General features: G+C 35.2%; 2 protein-coding genes and 2 pseudogenes across 2 annotated transcripts; 2 read left to right on the top strand and 2 right to left on the bottom strand.

Moving 5' to 3' along the window:
* The first annotated feature begins 1690 nt into the window (after nucleotides 1–1690).
* Nucleotides 1691–3244, top strand: LOC18099404 (heavy metal-associated isoprenylated plant protein 21). Its single transcript, XM_006383286.3, has 3 exons — nucleotides 1691–1859; nucleotides 2082–2157; nucleotides 2825–3244. Exons 1-3 carry the CDS (start codon nucleotides 1788–1790, stop codon nucleotides 3115–3117), a joined length of 441 nt encoding a protein of 146 aa, XP_006383348.1. The 5' UTR covers nucleotides 1691–1787; the 3' UTR covers nucleotides 3118–3244.
* Nucleotides 3245–11293: 8049 nt separating this feature from the next.
* Nucleotides 11294–19011, bottom strand: LOC18099403 (putative disease resistance protein RGA1; annotated as a pseudogene).
* A 1668-nt stretch (nucleotides 19012–20679) lies between these two features.
* LOC18099400 (AAA-ATPase At3g28540-like) lies at nucleotides 20680–22096 on the top strand (annotated as a pseudogene).
* A 247-nt stretch (nucleotides 22097–22343) lies between these two features.
* On the bottom strand, nucleotides 22344–23089 carry LOC18099399 (histone H2B). The gene has a single exon (XM_006383281.3). The coding sequence runs from the start codon at nucleotides 23000–23002 to the stop codon at nucleotides 22556–22558; it is 447 nt and encodes a 148-aa protein (XP_006383343.1). The 5' UTR covers nucleotides 23003–23089; the 3' UTR covers nucleotides 22344–22555.
* Nucleotides 23090–23477: the final 388 nt, after the last annotated feature.

The raw sequence follows: 23477 nt of genomic DNA on the forward strand, positions 1-23477 counted from the left end.
AGGATACAAATATGTTATTCCAGTTCAGTGGAGAATTGATTGTGTGGTTAGGATGCATTTCTCATCATAGATTAAAAAAACGAGAAAAAAAAAAACAATAAAGATGAACTTGACCTAAGCATTAGAAACTGGAAAATGGTTCTCCTTTCATGTCATGCAAGATTTTTTATTGTTTTTCAAAGTCCTTGCAGAACTTGAGATGCTTTGAGGTGGCGTCCTGAAGCATGAAGAAAGGTCCAATAATGAAGAGCATAGTATCTAGGACATGGGTGTTGGGGCCCTTCCATGTTCAAACAAGAAGTTCCAATATTGGATGGTAATCCATAACGAAATTAGATGCTGTTTTGCCTGTGGAATTGCTGAAAGAGCTTTCACGATCATAAGATATAGATTCGTCTCGCTCGAGTTTTTGATAAAAAAAAAAAATTTGGTTTATTGAGAGCTTCAATGAGCTTTGGACTTTACAATGGAGGCCATCATCCCTCCTTATAATATAAAATCATTCTTAAATTTTACCTAACAATTTAATTTTTTAAAGTAGTATAGTTTTTTAACTTTTTTCTGTCTAATTATATAAAAAGAAATTAATTTGATAGAATGTGTTGAAAAATAAAATAAAATCATTGGTTAGTCTCTACTGTGTAAATCATAAGAAATTTGAAATTCAAATATGTCAATTTCAACGTAAAGTATGGATTTTTTTTCATCATAAATATGGATTTTAATTTTTATTATCATAAATATGGCTTTATTTGCATGTTCATTCCTCACATTTATACAACCATATTAATATCTCTTATTTTTCACACTCCCCTATCTGTATATCCATTAATTAAATTAAATTAAAAAATAAAAATAAAAAATAAAATAAAAAGCATCGGCTTTTTTACCTAATTGAGTTAATGACTTAAATCTTGAATTTTTCTTGCTTTTTTAAAAATGCACTTAATTATATATTTTTAATGTTAGAAAAATTTAACCTAATCTACATTGCAACGCGAACGACCAATCTAGTATTATATTTACAATGTAGTTTGACACATTGTGGACAACAATAGATGATATCAGCATTATTAAATCAGAATTTAAAATAAAAAATTTAACCTGGTAAACTCGTGATCTATTAAATCAAGATTTAATTTGGATTAAGTTTTTAATTAGATTGGGAAAAATTAATCTAATTTAATTTGGATCAAAAACTAATTTGATTTTAAAAAAATATTAAAAACATTATTTTATTTTTTAAAAAGAAATTTTAAAACACCAACGTTTTGAATTGCCTAGATTGACCTGCCCACCCTTTTACCAAAGAATTAGAAATAAAACCCAAAAGGGGGGGGAAATTCCTTCTGATATTTCAAGCTCTGGAGTTTGAATAGAATCAACCGATGTTACAATTATTGGGGGATTATTTAATAAAGATAATTGGGAAAGCAAAGCCACGCTCATTGAAAAAAAAAATGAAAGCTAACAGAAAAGCACTTTACAATTATTTCTCATTCCATTAACCTGCAAGCTAGATTAAACAAATCAATATCAAACCCAAAAGCACTGTTGCCCTTCATGATTTCTAGGCACTTTAGCATGGTTTGTGGGCAAGATTTTTTCCCCTATAGTGTATTGTTTTCTCCTTTTTTTTCAAAAAAAATCTCTGGACACTGCTTTTTCACACAGCTGCTTATACACGAGCAAGCAACTTCCTATATAAACACCCCAATGCTCTCTCTTACTCTATATCATATATCCCTCTCTCTAGCTAGTTTGCTTTCTGATAAAGAGAAACAAGAATGGGAGCTCTTGATTACCTCTCCAACTTTTGCACTGTCACCAGCACAAGAAGCAAACGAAAACCAATGCAGGTACTCTCTAAACCTAGCTAGCTATCAACCCTTTTCACTTCTCTTTGTAAGTGTATATATAGTCTGTAAAAGAGAAGGCAGCCTCTCTCTCTCTCTCTCTCTCTCTCTCTCTATATATATATATATATATATATATATATATATATATCTTTTGCTGTGTTAAATGTTTTATGCTGTGACCATTTCCTTTCTTTAAAAGATGGCTTGTGTTATATTTCTCAGACAGTTGAGATCAAGGTGAAGATGGACTGTGATGGCTGCGAAAGAAGAGTAAAAAATGCTGTCACCTCCATGAAAGGTTTTGCTTTCTAGCTCTCTCCTCTTGTTTCATTCATTGAAGTTGATTCACTTTTTGGTCCGAGTGAATCATGGGTCTGAACAACCTTGTAATCAGAGAAAGCAATCACATAATGAAAAGGGCATATAAGCTTTCCAAGTAAAAACAAAGGCATCTTTTGTTTAGATATCTACAATCATCGAAATCGGAAACAAATGACTCTGTTGTGACCTTGAGAGAATCTATATATCTTTCTTTCTTTGTTTTTTGGCTCAAATTATATTTTCTTTGAATTTTGACAGTGACAGTTCAATCTAACTACACAGCTTATGTTATGACAGGATCAAACCAAAGAATGCATGTACATATGGATAGAGGGTTATTGTCTTAGAAGATTAATTAAAAATCAGATAAAGTCTAAACTGAAAAAAGGGGAGAAAGAGCAAAAAGAAAATGCCATTAAATTTTAAGTTCTTGATATGAGATATATACTGAAAGAAGGAGGGGAAACAAAGGCAACCTAACCCCAGTACAAAACTTAAAGAGCATAGCAAAATTAGTAAATATCCCATCCGATCTCTCCTTGCTTCACCCACCTGCAATAATATTGTAGTTCTCGATTTATTTCACTCCTTTTTTTTTTTAGCAAACACTTGCAAGTATATATAATTTTGCAATACATATACAGGAGTAAAGACGGTGGAAGTGATCAGAAAACAAAGCAGGGTGGTGGTTAGTGGATATGTTGATCCAAACAAAGTCTTAAGAAGAGTGAAGAGCACAGGAAAGGTAGCTGAATTTTGGCCATATATCCCTCAACATCTAGTTTACTATCCTTATGTTTCCGGTGCCTATGACAAGAGGGCACCCGCGGGCTATGTTCGCAATGTTGTGCAAGCTTATCCAGCCTCAAATGCACCTGAAGACAACATTGTATCTCTCTTTAGTGATGATAATGTGAATGCTTGTTCCATCATGTAAGAGATTGCTTTCATGGATTTGTGTAAAGCAAAATGGGTTGCTATCTTTTTTAAAAGCAAGACCTCCTTCATATGTATGTATTTATGTACTATTTTCTATCTAGAAATGAAGCAAACCTAGCTTTAAATTAATGGGTCTGAAAGAGCATTAATCTCTTGATTTGTGATTTTCATTATGGTTAGGATGGTTTTTGCAGAAAGATTGGATTATGTAGATCCGTTTGGCCATGCTATACTTAATTATAAGTTAAGTATTTTTAAATATAATTTTTTAAAAGTATATATAAATGTTTAGCAAAGAACTGCTTCTTCTTAGAAAGAACATCCACACAATCTCAGAAAAACAAGAGAAAGCTAATTATTAGAAAAGCATGTCTATCTTCTCTTAATTCTCTCATAATCAACTAAAGAGTGTTTTATTTTTAAGCATAGTGGGATTAGAAAAACCCTAGTGTATGTTTGATATATATTATTATACTTTTAAACCACACTTTTTTGTTGTTGTTGCTTTTTGTTTATAAATAGTTTTCGATTAAGTGTTTATTTGATATTGTGTTATAGAGTTTTTTTCAATTGAAAACATATTAAAATAATATTATATATATATATATATATATATATATATATATATTTTATTTTAATATTAATATATTAAAACCATCTAAAAAAATCTTTAAAACATATACATTTAATACTTCTTCAAGAAAAAACAATTTAAAAAATAAATTATAATACAAAAATAAACACCATGTAAACTTGTTTCCTTGATAAAACATATGGTGGTAACTATTTTGCTTTTAAATAATAAAAAATACCTCTGTTTCTAAAGTAGTGTTGTTGTTATCGGGGAGTTTATTATTTTTTTAAAAACAATATTATTTAAAAAAAAATATAACAATAAATTATTAAATATTACTTTTATTAATATCTTTCAAGTCATAGCCAATAAATAAAAAAACTAAATATGCTAAATTTAAGTGAAATGGGAAGCTTTGAACTAAAATAAGGACTTGCAAGTTAGCCCATAGAAAATAAAAGAGAATGAGAATCCATTAAAAAGGTGTATAGGGGTTTTATTTAGGTTTTTTTTTTTTTTTTGGATTCGAGGAAATCTCATCCCTAAAAAGTGTATTTTGTGGGCCTAGATGAGCGAGTAAAACCTCGGCTGTCTTAGGCTCTTACAAGAGGTGCACGTCCTGACTCGAACTCGAGACCTGCTGTACAGATCTCAAGTCTTTTGTCATTACGCTACGCCCCTTAGGAACTTTTATTTAGGTATTGCTATGGTTGGATTGTATTTTTAAAAAATATAATTTTAAATTAATATTTTTTATCATTTTAATATATACTAATACTAAAAATAATATGAAATAAATATTATTTTAATATATTTTTAAATAAAATTTATATTATAAAGTAATATCTCCTAGACTTCCAACCAGGTTATAAATCAGGAAAGCAGTGAAATTTTAATTTGTAACCAAGGAGAGCAGAAAGGGAAACGATGAGAAAGGTGTACGGACTCACCAAAACCATTAATTTTCTGACAGGTTTGCAGACAGCAATACATTAATGTGTTGAGGCTTCTTTAACTGCCATGCATTAAGGGAATCTAATTCATCTGGGACTAAAATAATCAATTTGTCGGATTCTATTATGTTGATCATTATATATATGCTCTTGAGCATATGATCCATCTTATATACTTGTAAAACCAGAATTTTTAAATTTAATTAATGGTAGGGATTTGCATCATATACATGGATATTTATTCATAAATATAATTAAAAATTCCATTTGATTTTATGATAAAATCTCATCATTGATTTGGATTTAGTGGCTAAATTTTGTAAAAATAACCCATCATTTTTTTTTTTTTGATGAAAAGGTCCAAATAAAAATAAATTTATTGTGCTAATAGATTAAAACATTGTTTATTTTTGTATTAAAAACCATATATGAATATGTTTTAAAACTTGTTTGATTTGAAAAAATATCAAAATTATATATTTTTTAGTATTTTTATTATTATTCTAAAGTGTTTATATAAAAAAAACAATTATTTTAATATATTTTTAATTAAAAAATATTTTTAAAAAATACATTGTATCGATCACAATACCAAACACGCATGGAATTGATTTACTACACACAAATTAGTTCCAAAAAATTATAAGCTTAAACTTCTACGGCAGTTGAAGATAAAAAAGATCACCTTTTCTTTCTATCTAATCTCTCTGGATAATCTACATTTTGTCACTAGCTAGGTCGTAAGAACCCAACAGCTTGTTTTTATAATTCCGATTCCAAAGGAACAAAATTTATTATTTTAAATCCTTTTTCTACATGAAAAAAACCTCTAAATATAGTAAAAAAACAACAATAATAATAATTAATAAAAAGTAATATTTGACAATTGAATTGGTGGAGAAATATTCAAAGGGCCGGGGGGACATGATCTATGGGATAGGAGACTTGAAGAATAAAGGTTGATGATTAATATACCTACATATATAATGGAATAACGCTATGTAAATGACATCGTTCATCCAAATTAAGTTGGAATCCATTGGAGCTATATATGAGATTGACAGTTGCATTTTCTTTGGGGTCAAAATAAATTAATAAATTCTTCTTTTAGAGAAATATGTGGTTAGCAATTATTGGTCAATTCCTCTTGCATGTTCTTCGTTCTCTTTTTCTTGAGTAAAATCGAGTGAAGAATTCTCCCCAAAATCACCAGCAATATGTTCTCTTTTAGGTGGCTTTTGATGTCAAAGCAAGAGATCATGTATTTGATTTTTTATTAGGAGATTTCGAAATTTCTTTTTTTTTTTTTTGATAACCCGGGGTGTCCGGATCAACTTACGTGCACCTCGATTAATCTATGGACCCACTGAACACCCTACAAGCCCAGTGGGCAAGTAAAACACCGCAGGAATGACAAACATGCACAAAAAGAATCGAACCCGGATACAGAGAAAGAAAACAAGACCTTTCCTCCACTAAACCACAAACTCAAGTGCAATTTCTTGAAACGTAATAAGATTTTATGTTTCGTTTTTAGTTAGAAAGCTCAATCAAATTATAATTAATACTCCATTTGTTTCACATAAAAAGTTTTTTCATAAAATATTATATATTTTTATAGACTTTTAATGTTTGATTCACCTTTTTGAAAAAACTTGATAAATTAATAAAAAAAAATGTTTTACAGCCAAGAAAATAGTTTTTAAATAGTTTTCATCAACCTTATAGTCTAGAAAAGTATATTTCATATAATTTTTTTGCTCGAAATAAATGAATCCAAAGAGTATAAAGTTTTAAAAGGCCAATTTTCCATCAAACAAAGAATTGCTTCCCAAACAAAAGGTCAAGGATTACATTTCTAGAAATCATATTTACAAAAATCGTTGACTAACTTATTTATTGATTTGGTTCTCAGACCAAGCTAAATTTTTTTTAAATCAGGTATATAGAATTAACCTAGTCAAACCCGAGCAATCTAATTGAAATTTAGTTGAGACTTGATTATTTTTTAAAATTTTTTAAAATGATGTTATTCAAAAACTTTTTATAAAAAAAAATCCTCCAACAACATTATTTAAAAAAACAACCATTTACAAACTCAGATCATGACCGAAACCTTGAATTCTCCATGAGCCTGCCGGGCTGGCCTCTGAACTATGCTGGAATTATCAAGAATCCAAATACTGAACAGTTCTCAGGGAACTTTGGCTGAATTCTGTAAGTTCAAATTCTTCAATTTTCAACACAATCCCCCAAGTTATGGCTTTAATCTGAGTGGAATGACGTCGTCACATTATCCTCAGAGAAGATAATGGTAATTATATTCATAAACCCATGAACAGAACACAGACATGAACATGATCTTTTTCTAATTTTGTTCCCTTTCGCTGCTTGTGGTTACTATGTTAAGTAAAAGACAGATGGGAAGAAAACAACCTAATGATTTTATAATAATTACAGCCGTAGATATATATATTTTTCTCTAAATTTATACTATTCAACACCATCGTTAATATAATACGAAGAAGTTAATCCAATTTAACAATATAATCTCTTTGTCTAGCCGCTCAGAGCCGCTAAATATCATAACATAATCTCAATGAGAGGACAGTAATTAGTAGTTAATTCACATTGTGCCTAAAGAAGGAGAATGATTTTGGGAAGCACGTCCACCTCTTGTTAGGCACAACATTTTTTTTAATGGCGAAAGAAGCTTCTGTGTGCAAGGAAGGGGCCTTTCAAGGCATTTTCAACACTGCTTTAGCAATTTAATAAGCTTACTATTGGATCCACTTACCCAACATTCAATATTTAATTTTATTGTGAATTATCATATCAATTAAAGTAATGTTTTTCTTGGGATTCTAACAAAAGGGGTAACGCTAGGGATCATGCAGCTCGATTTTTTCTAAGTTGAAAAGAAAATTAAATATCTTGTGATAAGTCATTAAGAGCAGGACTATATGGTCAAGAAGGGGAGATTTTAGTTTAAATGTCACCTTCTGATTTGTCCACCATGGGAAATTCTGTTGACCAAGGAGTCAAATTAATTGATTCAGAAATTGTTGCCTTTGACTATAATTATTGGTGGATCTCCCCTCGTAGCAGAGATCAAACCCCAACAGGGATTAATTTTTTTTTAAAGTACATATATAAAAAAAAACAATAGGGTTTTTTTATCAGGTTTAGATAAAATTTTACTGGGTTGACTTAAATTTTAACAAAATTAAATCAAGTTATTTTATTTTATTTTAAATTTTAATTTATTCAAATTCCGAGTTCCGGTTTAACTTTTATAACTATGCAGATGTTTGGAAACAACTTTTGAGTGTTTTTTCCTAAATAATGTTGAGCAAAATAAAATTTTATTTTCTAAAATAAGGAAAATTTTAATTTATTTATCAAGATAAGATACTCCACGCTATATAAGCATCATAATGATATATAATATCTAAAAAATATATATGCTTGATTAATTCCATATAAGCACCATGATTATTTATTAGATAAAGAATAAAGAGAAAACTGGATACTTATCACATTGGCTACAAATAACATCACAAAATTTTATTTTCTGATAACCAGCGACGGGCTTGCAATGACAGTTGAAGTTTCAAGTATAATGATAAGATTGTATAATGCTTTTCAGAGGTTGTTCTTGCAGAAACCTCCATGAACGTGTACAAGACTTTAAGAAAAGATATATATATATATATATATATATATATATATAATTAGCTTGCAAGTTTTTAATTCTTGTGAGAGTGTGAAATTATTCTGGATGGGTTAAAATTCAGATCTTCGTACCAATCTTATATCTAAGCATGATAGTTATTCGATGAGATCATGCTATAAAAATGAAAGGAACTAAAAGAAAAACTACTCAGAAAAATTCAAAATCCATTGTGATGAGATCATGCTATAATCGAGATTACTAAAACCCCTTCAAGTGCTCTCTCGTTCTCAAGCATGTCCAAGGCAAAGCACAGTTTACACACAAAGGCACAGATACAGAGTTGAAATGAGCTGCAGGAAATGGGGTGAATCCACTGAGTAAAAGAAGAGATGGGTTAATTTTGTAGCACAAAAAGGGTGTGATTTTGTGTGATGCAATCAGCAATGCAGTACTGTATATATTGCTACAAATCTGGAAATTCTTCCAGGCTCCTTCATAAGCAAACTAGGGTAAAATATCTGTTGTCCATTTTCTTCAACCTGTATCTGAAAATTTGTAAAACGATCTGACAGACTGACACCATCAATTTGCTTAAATGCACAATCTGGAAATTCTTCCAGGCTCCTTCATAAGCAAACTAGGGCCAGAATGTCCTCTCTCATATTTTTTTCCTTTTACCCCCACAGAAACTGCTTCCAAAAATGACACAACTTGTCTCTCTAGGAATATATATATATATATATATATATATATATAAAATTAATTAATTCATAAAAGTAAAGCATAAGTAAAGGAAGTCATAATTGCCGTCCACACCTTAAAATCATGATTGAAGAAAGGAAGACAGTTCCATCCAGCTAAATAGTGGATGGATGTCCCTTTTGAGCATTGAAAAAGAAAAGAAAAAGGCCTCTTTCTTTCAGATAAGCCCACGGAAGGGCCCAATAACCAACCATGCTCCTCATGATCAACCTTCACCTTTTGTTCCTTGATGTGTCCTCACAGGAGACCTCTAGAAGCTTTTAGCTCATGTTCCAAATTTCCAATTTTACCCTAAATTTTCATTGCTCCTGATTTATTTCTCAGTGTGTTTGTTGCTGTGAGGTAGTGTTTTTTTAAGTAATTTTTATTTGAAAATATATTAAAATAATTTTTTTATTTTTTTATATTAATACATTAAAATTATCAAGAACAAAACAAAAAAAATTAATTTAATATTTTTTAAAAATATATATATATTTTTAAAAATCATTTTAAAACAGAAGATACTATGCGACCTTATTAAATAATTAAGTGTAGGACTCCCCAGTTATTTATTTTAATTATTATTGTTATTATTTTTTTAATGGAAGAAGGGTCTCCTAGAAAGTATATGTTTAGATGGCCCATTTAAGGGTCTGGTGGGCTGGATGTCTTCTACGATTTGATGAGCAGCAAGGACTCCAACACCCGTTTGTTTATATTTCGAAAATATTTAAAAAAAAATTAATTTTTTTTTATTTTAAATTAATATGTTTTGGTGTTTTTAAATCATTTTAATATGCTGATATCAAAAATAATTTTTAAAAAATAATAATATATTATTTTAATATATTTCTAAATAAAAAACACTTTAACAAATAATTATAACTATACTTCCAAACAACTTAAAAACTAAAAATAATTTGTGATATAGTAAATTTCAAAAAGTCAAAATATCATATGTGTGTATAACGCATAAGTAGAAGCCGGGGATTGCTATTATGCAGATGTTCAAGTATTGGTGCAGCCGTGATGGCATTACAACCATTAGATTTATTATTTATTCAAATCCAATGAAATGCACCCGCGTTGTACCGAGATTCCAATCCAATTTATTCATGATGCGAGGTTTTACACTACACGAAAAATACAATATAAATTTAAATTATAAAATTATAAATAATTATTTTAATTAATTATATATTGATATTCAAGTTAAAAAATTAAATTACATTTTATTATAATCAATGAGTAATCTAAATAAAATATGAGAGATAAATAATATGAATAAATAAATTAATGATATGGAGAAATAAAAAGTTTCAGAACAAAATTTCTCAATACAGGAAAATCATTGAAAGGTAAAAAACATACATAAACCTAGTAATAACCTGATTGTTCCGATCAGAATAAGTCTTGATAGACCCCTTTTGAGTGGCAAACTAATAAGTTTAAATTAGTAATTAACTAATATAAATTCAATAATGAAATAAACCCCTAAACAATATCTAATGCGTTAGAAAAAATTAAAATTAAAAATAATTATAATAAATTAAAACAATAGAATAATAAAAACAAAATCTTCATGTTAAAATTCCTCCATATAACTTGAATCTTTAATTTTTACATATTTTTGGCAGATTTGAGTTTTAATTTCAAACATGTCATTTTCTATCGTTTGGATGAATTATTGGACCTAAAGTATATATGGTTGAAAAGTTTCAAATGTCTAGTTTCTATTCCAACTTTAATCGAAGCAAAATTTCATCGGTAGCTTCAGATATGTCACAAATAGTACACGAAGGTCTTGTTTGACATATTTGACAATATTAGTTTACTAACTTTGACCCTCTGAAATATTATGTTTCCTAACTCCATTTTACCTGAACATTTACCACAATATATTTTCATGTATCTAATATTTCCCTGTAAAATTTCAACTCTATTCAATATATACAGTTTGAAAGATATATTCAATTTTGCAAAACTAGTCAGTAGACATTTTAAGTTCAAATTTGAACCTGATTTTGTTCATATCACAAATTTAGTAAACTCGTAAAATCGGACCGAGTTTACCGATTTTGCACAAGTTAAATCCGATTTTACTGGTTTCGAGTTTTTAGTTCAATTTAACTCGTTACGATTTTATGAGTTAACTAGTGATTTTAACAACAATGCTAAGCACTATAGACCATATAGTTAATAAACTCGGCCTGGTTTTGTGGATTGATTCTCGACTCGAAATATAGTCTGGGTCGGGTTTTATAGGAATTAAGAATACTAGGCAGGAAAAAAAGTCCAAATTTATCAAAACAGAGTATATGTGAACAGCAAAATATTACCCTAGAATTGATTCTGATACACTGTTTCTCGTCAGATGCCAGGAGGGCCAATCATCATTTCTTCATCTCTGCCAAGAACCCAAGGACTGGATTTCTTCACTGTTGATAACAATTTTAGGGATGTGAGCTATATTCAGCCAGTCCTCTCCTGTTTCCTTCTTGCACCGCCTCTCCAGATTCGGACATTCTTCAATTTCCAACTGCTTGAGCATGTTAAGTCTCTTTACTCCATCCGGCAAAGACATCAAATCAGGGCAATCCGAGATACGCAAGTGTGAAAGTGACATGAGATGTCCAATCTGATTTGGCAGAGAAGAAATTCCCTTGCAATCACAGATTGTCAGAGATCGTAGAGAAGTGAGATGTTGGATACTCTGTGGCAATGAATTCAGCTGTTAGCATCCATGAATATACAAATGCTCGAGGGCGGTCAGGTATTGCACTCCCTTGGATAAAGAGGCCAGTTTATCACAGCCTAAAACATGTAACCGGCGAAGAGAATGTAAGCCACACAATCCATTAATTGGCAGAGATTTTAATCCTCCACAACTATTTATATGCAGTGACTCCAAAGAATTTAGGTTCTGGAGACCTTCTGGCAAGCTTTCAAGTTCATCACATTCTATAAAAAACAAGCGTTTAAGAGCAAATAGATTATCAAGCTGATTTGACAGTGACTTGAGATTTCTCAGCCTAACAATTTCCAAGCGCCCAAGGACTGCGTGGTTTTTCACCATTCCACCAGGAAGATGTGTCAAGTCACAGAAGTCCTCAATACGAAGGGAGGTAAGAGAAGTAAAATTCCTGACCGATAAGAGTGATGCAGTACTGCTGTTCTTGATTTTTAATGTTCTAACAGATGGTATGGCTGGCAAGTCCACCAGCTTAGCACAATTACAAACTGTTATCTCACGAAGGCAAGGAAAACTGTCTCTTCCAGTTCCAGCTGTATTTGTCCATGCCTCTAAGCTCTGCATGGAATCTAAAGTCAGACTCTCCAGTGATGGGAATGGTATTTCCTCATCTCCGTACACATCCCTGCTAATATACTTCAAACCTTTCACACTCTTCAGACGAAGGTTCTTAAGGAATTGTAGTTTCCCGAAAGGTGGAAGACGCTCACACCTGCAACACTCTTCCACTGATATTTGCACTAGATTTGGTAGAAGCAAGTCCATCATCCAATTTGGAAATTTTATGCCTTGATATCCACTTATGCATAGCTGCTTTAGATTTGAATGGGGTTGGAGACCACAAAGAACCTCTTCACTTCTTTCCATGCTGGCGTTGCTGCTTATTTCTCTTTGCCAAGATAAATTCAGTGACTGCAGATTTTTCTTCCCCATCAAATTGGCATCTCTGGCTTCTGTTAAACCTTGAATATTATCAAGATTCTTGATCCTCAATTCACCCCCAAGAAAATTTAATCTATTTAGCTCCCCTATGTTGTGACCATCATGCTTGCCCACAATGAACATGCTGAGCTTTTGCAGGCAAGTCAGTTGTCCCATTCCAGCTGGCATACACCGAAGTTCTTCACAACCTGTGATGTCAAGATACTTGAGATTTTTCATGTCCTTCATATCTTTGGGTAACATATGAAGGACTGTACAATTTCTTAGAATCAGAGTTTGCAAGTTTTGAAGAGAAATGGTTGATTCAGGAAGTTTATGGATGAAGGAGCCAGAGACATCTAAATACCTTAGATGCTTCAAATTACAAATTGATTCAGGCAATTTCGTAACCTTTATAGCCAAGGCCCTTAGATACTTTTGTCTAGAGAAGTAGGGATGAAGATCCTCACTCCAAGGCTTTATGTTGTCATCAACATGAGTCACCAAAAATGAGCGCAGTGACCGAGCTTTGAGGTCCTTGTCATCAGGAGCAGATACCAGTGATCTCCCATAAAAAGCCACATGACGAACTGTTTCTGACATTTGCATCTTTTTATTGCCCGCAATCAAAATGCATTCATGGGACGTAATGGATTGTGCAAGATCATGGATGAGATCGTGCAGTTTACATGTTATGTTTCCCAATCCATCGTCCTTCACATCCTGAAAAAATGACCTCCCAGCTAATTCATTGAAAATATCATGCCCCATGCCATGTAAATCCATTTGCCCTTTGCAAGCAATAAAACCATTTGCCATCCATAGAGTTATGAGCCGGTCCTTTTCCATGACATAATCTTTAGGGAATATGGAACAATATGCAAAGCATTGCTTCAAGTGTGGAGGTAGATTAATGTAACTTAATCTCAAGGCAGGCAAAATGGTGCTTCCTTCTTGTCGTAGATCCCAAATCTCACTTTCTTTGACACATAACCACTCATCTTCATGTTTCTTCAACCGCATCAGGTTTCCTAGTGCTTTTATAGCTAAAGGAACCCCACCACACTTCTTAACTATCGCTCTTCCGATTGTCTCCAAGTGTGCATACTCCTCTCTCCTCCTCATCCCGAACGCAAGTCGCTCAAACAAATGCCAAGAATCATCATCGGATAATCTTTCCATATGCAGACATAAAACTGGTTCCATTTTAAGAGCAACAATCTCAACACGGGTAGTTATTACAACAACACTACCTTTAGCTCCACACCTTAGTAAGTCATTCAAACTGTTCCACTTGTCATGGTAATCATCCCACACATCATCCAGCACAAGCAAAAGCTTCTTTCCACTTAACTTCTCTTGAAGACGTCGCTGCAAGGGATCAAGCTCTTTAATGTCACAAGGGCTATTTTCAACAGACTCTATCATGGCTCTTGTCAACCTTCTAAAGTCCGAATCATTAGAAACACATACCCAAATTCTCAAGTCAAAACGCCTCTTCACCCTATCGTCGTTGTTGATTAACTGAGCAAGAGTTGTCTTTCCAATTCCACCCATCCCACAAATAGCATAAACAGAGAGATCATTTGAAGTGGTGAGCAATGAATGGATTAGATCTTCTTTCTCCTTGTCTCTGTTGGAATATTGCCAATTATGTGGCTGCCATTGTCAAAGAAGATGGCTGCAATGGTGGGTTGTTGGTGGCAGCCAACAACCATTGTCTAATGTCAAAGTTTGGTAAGTTTGGCAGCCACCATTGTTGACAAAAGAGTTGGAGGAGCTGCCATGAATGCTTATAAATAGAGGCCTACATTAGAGAAGCAAAGGGAGAGAAGAAAGGAGAGAAAACGTGAGTGTGAGTTGAGAGAAAGAGAGAGCTGCAATGGCAGCAGCCTTGCTGCCATTGCAGCAGCTGCAACAGCTGTGTGTGAGAGCTGGGAGTAGAGTAGAGTGATGTAATCCTCCTCCTCCATATATATTGTAATCCTTTCTCTATATATCTCAATAATATAGACTCTCCCGTGGATGTAGGCGGTTTTGCCGAACCACGTAAAATATTGTGCCAGTGTGCTATCCCTCCTTTGAGCAATTATCAGTACACCCCCGGTCGGAAATCCCCAACAATTGGTATCAGAGCTGATGGTTTAAGTGGTGTTTGATTTTTGCTCAAAAATGAAAGTTCTCAAAATGGTGTTTTGACCATACCACTGTGTAGAGGAGGCCAAGACGAAGCCACCGGTGAAAACGGCGTCAAAATCGGACGTCGGACATGGCCGCACTCTCCATCACTCTCCGGCAAGGCGTCTGTCCACGCGCGCAGACGCGCCCCACGTGTCTTCTTCACCCGGATGAGTTGACCCGACCCGAATACCAGTTGACCCGACCCATGTGGCTGACCCTGATAAGGATGACATCCGCATGACGTACAAGTGACGTCATCCTGAACAGTAGACATGCCAGGGATGACATTAGCATGATGTAATTGTGACATCATCATGTACAGTAGCATGGCCCATGATGACATCAGCCTGATGTAATGGTGAAGTCATCATGCACAGCAGGCATGCCATGTCAGCAGCCACGTCACCAGACTCAAGCCGAGCCGAGCCGAGTCAAAAAGGAGCCGAGCCGAGCCGCGAGCCAAGGGATAAGATTCTGTGCAGCGGAGTCTACGTGCAACCGGATCTGAGATTGAATCTGGGCCGTTCATCAGGCTAGAATTGTTTTAATCAAATCCTAGCCGTCTGAAATGCGATTTGGACGATTTCAGACTTGTTTCCAGCTAATTTGATCGTTCCGGATGCAATGGTACAGTCCGATCGTTGAGATTTGAGACCAAAAGTGGCGGTGGTGAATTAACAAAAGAGATTGCCCGATCAGGAGGCATCTGAAGGTCATCGTGGTGGTCGATAATGATGAAGAAGAAGAAGGTGCACATGTTTACCCAATTATATGTGCTAAAATGCTAAGTGGGGAGAATTTTAATTGCTTTGAAGGAAGGCAAAATTGGGACACTCTAGACACCCGATCATGTGGACAATTAGAGGTGTAGAGTGAAAATTGAGAAAGACCAATCTTGACGAATCTAAGAACTGGTAGTCTCGCCAGATGTTGAGAAATCATGTATTAAACCAGTATATTCCAGATCACTTGTAAAGGAAAGCCGCAACAAAGCTAGCAAATGGTTGTATATACGGAAAGACAGTACGATGGATAGATATGGCCTAAGAAGTTCTGTCTAGGAGGTTGGGTTTTAAGCGGGACCAGTGTGACCCCTCCAATTTTTCCTGGGAACTTGCTTAGTGGAAGGATTATCCATACGGTACTATTTTCGTATATATAGCAGTTTGTAATTAAACGGTGGAAGACTAGCAGGATGACGGCACAAGGGAACAGTTGGTTCCGAAGGTTCAAGGATCTGATGAAGTGGTGATTTCTCCAAAGAAGTTAGATTCGGTGACTGTGATTTCTCGAGGGGAGAATTGATGAAGACCCTGATAATGGAAGAGAAATACAGCAAGGGGATAAAGATTGGCACCCTATTTTGACTTGGACAGGTGTTGTGACAGGATGAGCTGCTGTCAAACATAAGCAAGGAATAGGGAGAAATCTGGAGAACAGAAATTGCACGAGGGCACACGGAGATTGTGCAGGAGTACCCGTAGGATCCAATGAGGTACTGTAATGAAACAACAGGTGCAAGGAGAAGAAATGTTCCCAGATGAAGCTCAGAGCAGAGACTATTAAAGTTTCTACAACAGGAAGTCTCTTATGCTCTTGATGAAGACAACAGGCGAAGACCTTTCCAATGCATGCAAGGATGGAAAGAGAGCTGTTGCAGAGGCACCTAATTGAGGGGGTGCAAATGCCTGTGATAAAAGGCGACCGCCTATGATGAAAGGCGAAGACACCAAAGAGAGTTGGTGTAGGTGGAGCTGTCAAGCAGAAAGGCGTAGAAGCTCCAAACATAGAAATCGAGGTGGAGGATTGCGAGGAGTATACCGCAAGTTTCTCTTTCTATGTAATCAGTGGCAGTTATCTCTCCCATAGTGCACATGGTGGTAGAGAACTTTTTTGGAGCCACTTTGAAGCATCTCAGCTGAAGGAGGATGCGACCGCCTATGAAAGGCGAAGACACCTTGGAGAAGGTGTGAGGGCCATGAGAGGAGCCCCAGATCAGATCGCCCCATGACAACGGGCGAAGACACCTTAAAGAAGGTGTGTGGGCCACGATATGAGCCCAGTTCAGAACAACCCCAGAGCCAATATAATGGCTAGATATGAGTGGACAGGTGTATAGCCAATGAAGTGGCTATGATGAGTATGGAGACAAATGCAGGATTGACTTTCATGGATATTGCCCCCATGCTAAAGATCAATGAGCTAGAAGACATTTGCCTTGGACAATAAGTGGATGACTTGTGGAGCATTAAGACGCGGCTGCTATGAAGAAGCAGAAGGGCATGCGCAGGTTCCGAGAACGAGTTGACTCTTGTCAAGGTGGTGAGCTCGGTAATGGCATTGTAATACTCAGAGTATGAAGACAAATATGGATCAACCTTTATGGGCTGCCCCCATGGTTAAAGGTGGAGAGCTACCTGGACTCTTACGACTAAGAGCGAGAGACTCACGGAGAAGTAAGGCGTGGTTCCTAGGGTGGAACAGAGGGCAGGCGCAACTCCTGGATGAGTAGACTCTTGGAAGAGTGGTGAGCTTGTGATCACATTGAAATACTCAATGACTGTCGCACTTGGGAATATTCGTTTGAGGGGGTGTTGTAAGCCTTGGTGTGAGGCTTGAAAAATCATTCCGGACCGAGCATGGTTAAGACGCTCGAAGGGGAATGTTATGTCGAAGATGCTCTCAGAATGGTAAGCTTCGAAGAGCTGCAGGATGCAAGCGTGTGCTGAAGAAGCAAGAGGACAATTGCCCACATAAATGGCAAAGGGGGTGATTGTTGGAATATTGCCAATTATGTGGCTGCCATTGTCAAAGAAGATGGCTGCAATGGTGGGTTGTTGGTGGCAGCCAACAACCATTGTCTAATGTCAAAGTTTGGTAAGTTTGGCAGCCACCATTGTTGACAAAAGAGTTGGAGGAGCTGCCATGAATGCTTATAAATAGAGGCCTACATTAGAGAAGCAAAGGGAGAGAAGAAAGGAGAGAAAACGTGAGTGTGAGTTGAGAGAAAGAGAGAGCTGCAATGGCAGCAGCCTTGCTGCCATTGCAGCAGCTGCAACAGCTGTGTGTGAGAGCTGGGAGTAGAGTAGAGTGATGTAATCCTCCTCCTCCATATATATTGTAATCCTTTCTCTATATATCTCAATAATATAGACTCTCCCGTGGATGTAGGCGGTTTTGCCGAACCACGTAAAATATTGTGCCAGTGTGCTATCCCTCCTTTGAGCAATTATCAGTACACCCCCGGTCGGAAATCCCCAACAGTCTCTTCCATAAATTTTAGATTCATTCACGTAGGAGCTAGTCACTCTCCAATCAAAGCTGTCCACCTCTACGTCCCCAACTCCCTCTCTTAGATGGAAGTCATGCCTCTCCTTGGCAATGGCATCTAACTTTTCTCTTACAGTTTTCAATCTACGTGCCATTTTCACTCGAAACAAAAGTGGATTATGGGCAAGAGAAAAGAAGGATCTTACTCGGTTTTTGAGATCACTTTGCTGCAAATGCCTTTGAGCTTCAATGGTGAACTCATCCAGCACATCATCAGCATCATAAGCAGCATCCTTAAGGTTGATCAGCCACTGCTTTATAGCCTCATTCTTCCATTGCTTCTCCTCTGCATCCTGGACCACAGCTTGAATCATTGTGAAGGTGCGCTTGAGATTCTCGTGCTCAGTCTTTAGGCCCCCAACAACTCCCAGTTCTTGAAGCACTGTTGAATTCAAGTTGCTCAAGACTGTAGCCACAAGAGCAGAAACAAGTGCATCAGCCATAGCCTCTTGTGTTCTTCCCTTTCTTGGAAAAACAAAAATATAGAAGTAATGAATATGGATATGGATATATCTAGAATATAGAGATATCTAGAATATGGATAGATATGGATATGGAGAGAGAAGCGCGGTGTGGATGTTACATGTGAGTGCTAGGAAATTCAGAGTAGAACTATTTAATTTTGTCTTCACATGTAATAGAGAATGCCGGTGCTTAAAGGAAAATTAGAACCTTCGTACTGGAAGAACTGGGACTTCTTGAAAGATTCATGCATTGAATTTGTCTCTCTCTATGATGACTCAACCTTCTTACAGAAAAATCAAGGAAAACTAATGATAGCTGTACAGACAAATACAAAATTAAATTATGATAATCGGTAGTTGTTATTTCTTAGAAGTATTTTTTATTTATAAATATATTAAAATTATTTTTTTAAAAAAATAAATTATTTTTAATATCAATATATTAAAATAATATAAAAATATGAAAAGAAATTAAATTTTTTTTCTTGAAAACATGTGCCCGACTGTGTTCCTAAACATATTTTAAGTGACTATTTAAAAGTGTGGTAAATATTATATTTGAAAAAGTTTTTTCTTAAAAATATATTGAAATAATATTTTTTTTTATTTTTTTTAATTTATTTTTGATATTTATACATCAAAACGATCAAAAAATACAATAAAAAAAATAATTTGAAGCAACAAAAAAATTCAAAAAGTTGTGAAACAGCAATCAACTGCAACGCCAAACAGGTCTTTAAAAAATGTTTGTTTTTTATGTGATATTGTGTTTTTGAAAAAAAATAAATTAAAAAAATATCAAAAACTACCTGAAAAAAAATTAAAAAATTACTACTACAGTAACAAAAACTACCTGAAAACGCCCTTTGAAAATTGTGGTTTCTTTTTTTTTGTTTTTTTTTTAGTTTAACATGGGTGTCCGGATCAGCTTGTGCGCACCTCGACTAATCCCACGAGCCCTGAAATTAACGATCATGTAAGCCTCCAGTGGCCATCATATGAGCACTTACAAGGCTCGAACCTAAGACCACCAAAAAAAAAAAACTTCTTGATCCCAAACTTTTACCACTAACAACCACTTTTCTTTTTTTTTTCTTTTTCTTTTTCTTCGTTTTGGTAATACCGAAGTTGTAGTTATACTACAGTGTATAACAGAGGTCAAAGGTGGAGGCTGCAGATGCCACCCAACCACATCTTCGGTTGCTTGAAGATGAAATTAATAATAATAATAATAATAATAATAATAGTCTTCATTTGATCGGACTCTAAGCTAACTAAATTGACCTGAATTAAAATATTATTTTTAAAATAATATCTAAAATAATATTATTTAAAAAAATATCCAAACTTTTTTTTAACTAAACAGTACTAGTCCAAACCTTAGTTCGTCAGGTTATATCTATCAAATCGGTTCAAGTTTCAAAACTAGGAAAATAAGTAATATAATAGCCTATTTGTTTTTGTTTTAAAAGTATTTTGAAAAAAAAATTATTTTTATTTTAAATTAATATTTTTATATTATTAAAAATAAATTTTAAAAAATAAAAAAATATTATTTTAATATATTTTTAAATAAAAAATATTTTAAAAAACAACAACGAACTTAATTTTACAATAAACGAGCATGCAGCTTGCAAGGCAAGTAAGATATTGAAAGGTAATTATCTAGATGGTAACCCAGTGGTAAGAACTTGGGATCAAGAGGTTTGCTCCCTCTGTGATCTCAGGTTCGAGCCATGTGGTTGCTCATATGATAGCCACTGGAGGCTTACATGGTCGTTAATTTTAGGATCCGTGAGATTAGTCGAGGTACGCGCAAGCTGACCCGGACACCCACGTTAAACTAAAAAAAAAAAATTGAAAGGTAATACTGAAAAATCAGAGAGTTTCGAAATGAAAGCAACCGAGGAGCTAAGCAGGAATTTTCTGATATGCTAATAACTTAGTCACCAGGTCTCCCTAAAATAAAATAAAAAACCTTGAGCCATGCATCCTTTACCATGTACCATATAAATCTGATACTGCTTTGCAGATTGAGGAATAAAAAAACACTTCATCTCTAACTCATCTTATCGTTTTCAGTGATGACTGGAGAAGTATGGACTCAACTAAGCTCGGCCATAACTGGCCTAATGCTTGCTTGGGTCATGTTTCGACAATATTTCCCTCATCGACTTCGTGGCTATCTCGAAAAATATATTCAGAAGTTGATGAGTTTGGTGGTATCCTTTCATCCACATTACCTTTCATGAATTCACGAGTGAGCGAGCGTCTCAAGCGCAGCGAGGCCTTTTCTGCCATTCAAAACTATCTCAGCTCCAAATCTACAAAGAATGCTAAGAGACTCAAGGCTGATGTTGTACATAAAAGCCAGTCTATCATCGTGATTGCCTGGAAGCGTGGCTATCTCCTTTATGGCCCTCCGGGAACTGGCTAATCGACGATGGTTGCTGCTATGGCTAATTTCTTGGGTTATGATGTTTATGATCTTGAGTTGACCACAGTCAAGGACAACAGCGATCTTAGGAAGCTATTGATCGAAACCACTGGAAAATCTATCATCGTGATTGAGGATATTGATTGCTCACTTGATCTTACAGGACAGAGGAAGAAAAAGGAGAAAGATGAGAATGATGCCGAAACAGGAAAAGAGAAGGATCCAATTTCTAAGAAGAAAAGGGAGGCTGAAGAAGAGAGCAAACGCACTAGTAAGGTTACTTTATCAGGGCTTGAATTTCATCGATGGAATCTGGTCAGCATGTGGGGGAGAAAGAATTATTGTGTTCACTACCAATTATGTGGACAGACTGGATCCTGCTTTAATAAGGAGGGGGAGGATGGACAAGAGCATAAAATGTCATATTGTCGCTTTGAAGCATTCAAGGTGCTAGCCAAGAATTATTTGGAACTCGAGTCCCACGAATTGTTTGGAAAAATTGAAGAGTTGTTGGGGAAGACAGATATCTCCTGCTGAGAATCTGATGCCAAAGTCAGACTAAGAAGACGAGGATACTTGTTTGAAGTGTTTGATTGAAGCTCTTGAGGCTTCGAAGGAGAAAGCAAGAAAAAAGCCTGAAGAAGAAGCAATGTTAAAGGCTGAGAAAGCAGACAGAGAATGGTGAAGCATCTTCTTCCAAGGAAGAAGTAGCAGTAAAAGAGGATGGTGTCACCTCATCCAAGGAAGTGAAGCAGAATGGTGTCATTGCTCGAGGTTAGAGTGGAGAGACAGTGTCAACACCTTGAATACCATTATTAGACATTTGATTATGCAGGAACTTAGAACACAGCACAGTTGCAATGTAGTTGCTGTCAAATAAGTTTGATCAGCCGTTGTAATTGGATTACTTACTGCATAATTTCCTATTGTTAATTTTCCTGGTAATCTATCACTATTGTTAGTCAATTTTTAAAACTGTGCCACCTGCTTCTTGTAGATTCCAAATCACCCACTGGGTTTCACCTTTCTTTGATTATATAAGATCATAGAGACAAAAGATGCTAAAGAAGACAGTGTTTAGTAAATGGCGCATTTTCTTTTTGCTGTTGATCATCCTTTTTCACCCTTAGATTCCACAACTCCATCAACTGTCCCTTTTTCTTAAATATTCCTAGAGCTGATAGACATCCACTAACGCAAACAAAACAAGAAATTTTCAAGAGTTGGAACCATAATTGAACAGAGTTAACAATACTGCGACTACTGCAGTATTTCATTTCTACTATAGAAACATACAGATCAAGCGTAAACCCTAACCCTAGAGACATACTTGCATACCAGAGAAACAGAAAAAAAAAAAGAGGCCCAATTAACTACATGAACAAAAGAAAGGCACATAGCTAATCAAGAACTAGTGAACTTAGTGACCGCTTTAGTTCCCTCAGAAACAGCATGCTTAGCCAACTCTCCAGGCAAGACCAACCTGACAGCAGTCTGGATCTCCCTCGAGGTAATCGTGGGCTTCTTGTTATACCTAGCAAGTCTTGAGGATTCCTGAGCAAGCTTCTCGAAAATATCATTAATGAACGAATTCATGATACCCATCGCCTTGCTTGAAATCCCAATATCTGGATGAACTTGTTTCAGGACCTTGAAGATGTAGATCTTGTAGGTCTCTGTGCTCTTCTTCACCCTCTTCTTCTTCTTGTCTCCAGCTACTGCTGCTCCGCCTTCTTTTGGGAGCTTCTTGCCTGCCTTTGGCTTCTTCTCTGCAGGGGCTTTCTCTGCCACTGTCTTCTTCTCCTCCGCCGGCTTCTTCTCCGCTGGCTTTTTCTCTGCTCTTGGTGCCATTTTTTCTCGAAGGCGACGAAACCAGAGGAGGAGAGGCTAAGAGAGTTTTTTGTTGGAGATGACTTTTCGTGCTGTGATAGTTTTGTTTCTTCACTTAAATAATAGGAGGCGGGTAGTGTCCTTGTGTGATTGGTCGTTGCTTTTTATATGGATCGATGACGTGGATGGTTTTGATCGTTGGATTAGAAAAGGGTAATTTATCAGTCGGCGGTATAGATTGTTTGATATAGTTCCATAGTAGTCGTTAACACAGATTGCTGACATGGACGAAACAAGCGTCACGGAATTAATTATTTAAAGTTGAGTTTCGTATGAATTTTAATTTTAATTCTTTTAACTTTTAACTAACGAGGATGTTATTTTGTGTTTAGAAAGTGATTAATAAGTGTTTGGCAACAAGTAAAACGCAGGTTTAGAGATGTGGAGTCCATGTTTAAGAGGCTGTTTGTCTACACGGCAATGGCTGCATTTCAAA

Source organism: Populus trichocarpa, chromosome 17, assembly GCF_000002775.5.
Source record: "Populus trichocarpa isolate Nisqually-1 chromosome 17, P.trichocarpa_v4.1, whole genome shotgun sequence".
NCBI classification, from domain to species: Eukaryota; Viridiplantae; Streptophyta; class Magnoliopsida; order Malpighiales; family Salicaceae; genus Populus; species Populus trichocarpa.